The sequence below is a fragment of the Geospiza fortis genome, unplaced genomic scaffold (assembly GCF_000277835.1).
Source record: "Geospiza fortis unplaced genomic scaffold, GeoFor_1.0 scaffold4, whole genome shotgun sequence".
Taxonomy (NCBI): domain Eukaryota; kingdom Metazoa; phylum Chordata; class Aves; order Passeriformes; family Thraupidae; genus Geospiza; species Geospiza fortis.
In genome coordinates, this window is record NW_005054475.1 from 1,039,688 (window position 1) to 1,040,344 (window position 657).

Genomic DNA, 657 nt, shown 5'->3' on the forward strand with positions numbered 1-657 from the left:
TGTGGGAGGGGATTTGGGGGGTTTTGGGGGGTCTCACCCCTCTCAGGGGTGGTGGAGTCACCAGTGCAGCGCTCAGGGCCTCATTGCTGGTGGGAGAACCTCCCTGGGTGGGGATGTGGGGGTGTTCTAGGGGATTTGGGGTGTTTTAGGGGATTTGGGGGCATTTTAGGGGATTTCACCACTCTGGGAGCTGGTGGGGTTGGAGGTGAGGTGCTCCAGCCTCATTCCTGGCAGGAGAACCTCCCTGGTCTGGATTTGGGGGATTTCACCCCCATCCATGGAGATGTTTGAGGAGCAGCAGCCGCGGTGCTCGGGGCCGTCCCTGGTGGTGCTGGGTCACGGGCTGGGCTCCCTCTCACAGCTCCTCCAGCCCGGTGGGTCCCGTGGTGCTCCGTGTGCCTGAAATCCCGGTTTTTCTCCCCGAAGATAAGGTCTACCTGGGCCCCCCGCGGCTCTTCCAGGAGCTGCAGGACCTGCAGAAGGACCTGGCGGTGGTGGAGCAGATCACGCTGCTCGTCAGCACCCTGCACGGCACCTACCAGGTACTGCCACATTTCCGGGAACTGCCCGCATTCCCGGGAACTGCTTCGTTCCCGGGAAGCGCCCAGTTCCTGGGAACCGCCGCATTCCCAGGAACTGCCGTGTTCCCGGGCACCA

General features: G+C 63.3%; 1 protein-coding gene across 1 annotated transcript in view; it reads left to right on the forward strand.

Annotated features, from left to right (window-relative positions):
- The window catches only part of ARHGEF10L (Rho guanine nucleotide exchange factor 10 like), a 48,705-nt gene that overhangs the window by 24,836 nt on the left and 23,212 nt on the right, over positions 1 to 657 (forward strand). Inside the window, exon 16 of the mRNA XM_031062979.1 lies at positions 427 to 542. Coding sequence (XP_030918839.1) covers positions 427 to 542 — 116 coding nt within the window. The remainder of the gene's footprint in view (positions 1 to 426; positions 543 to 657) is intronic.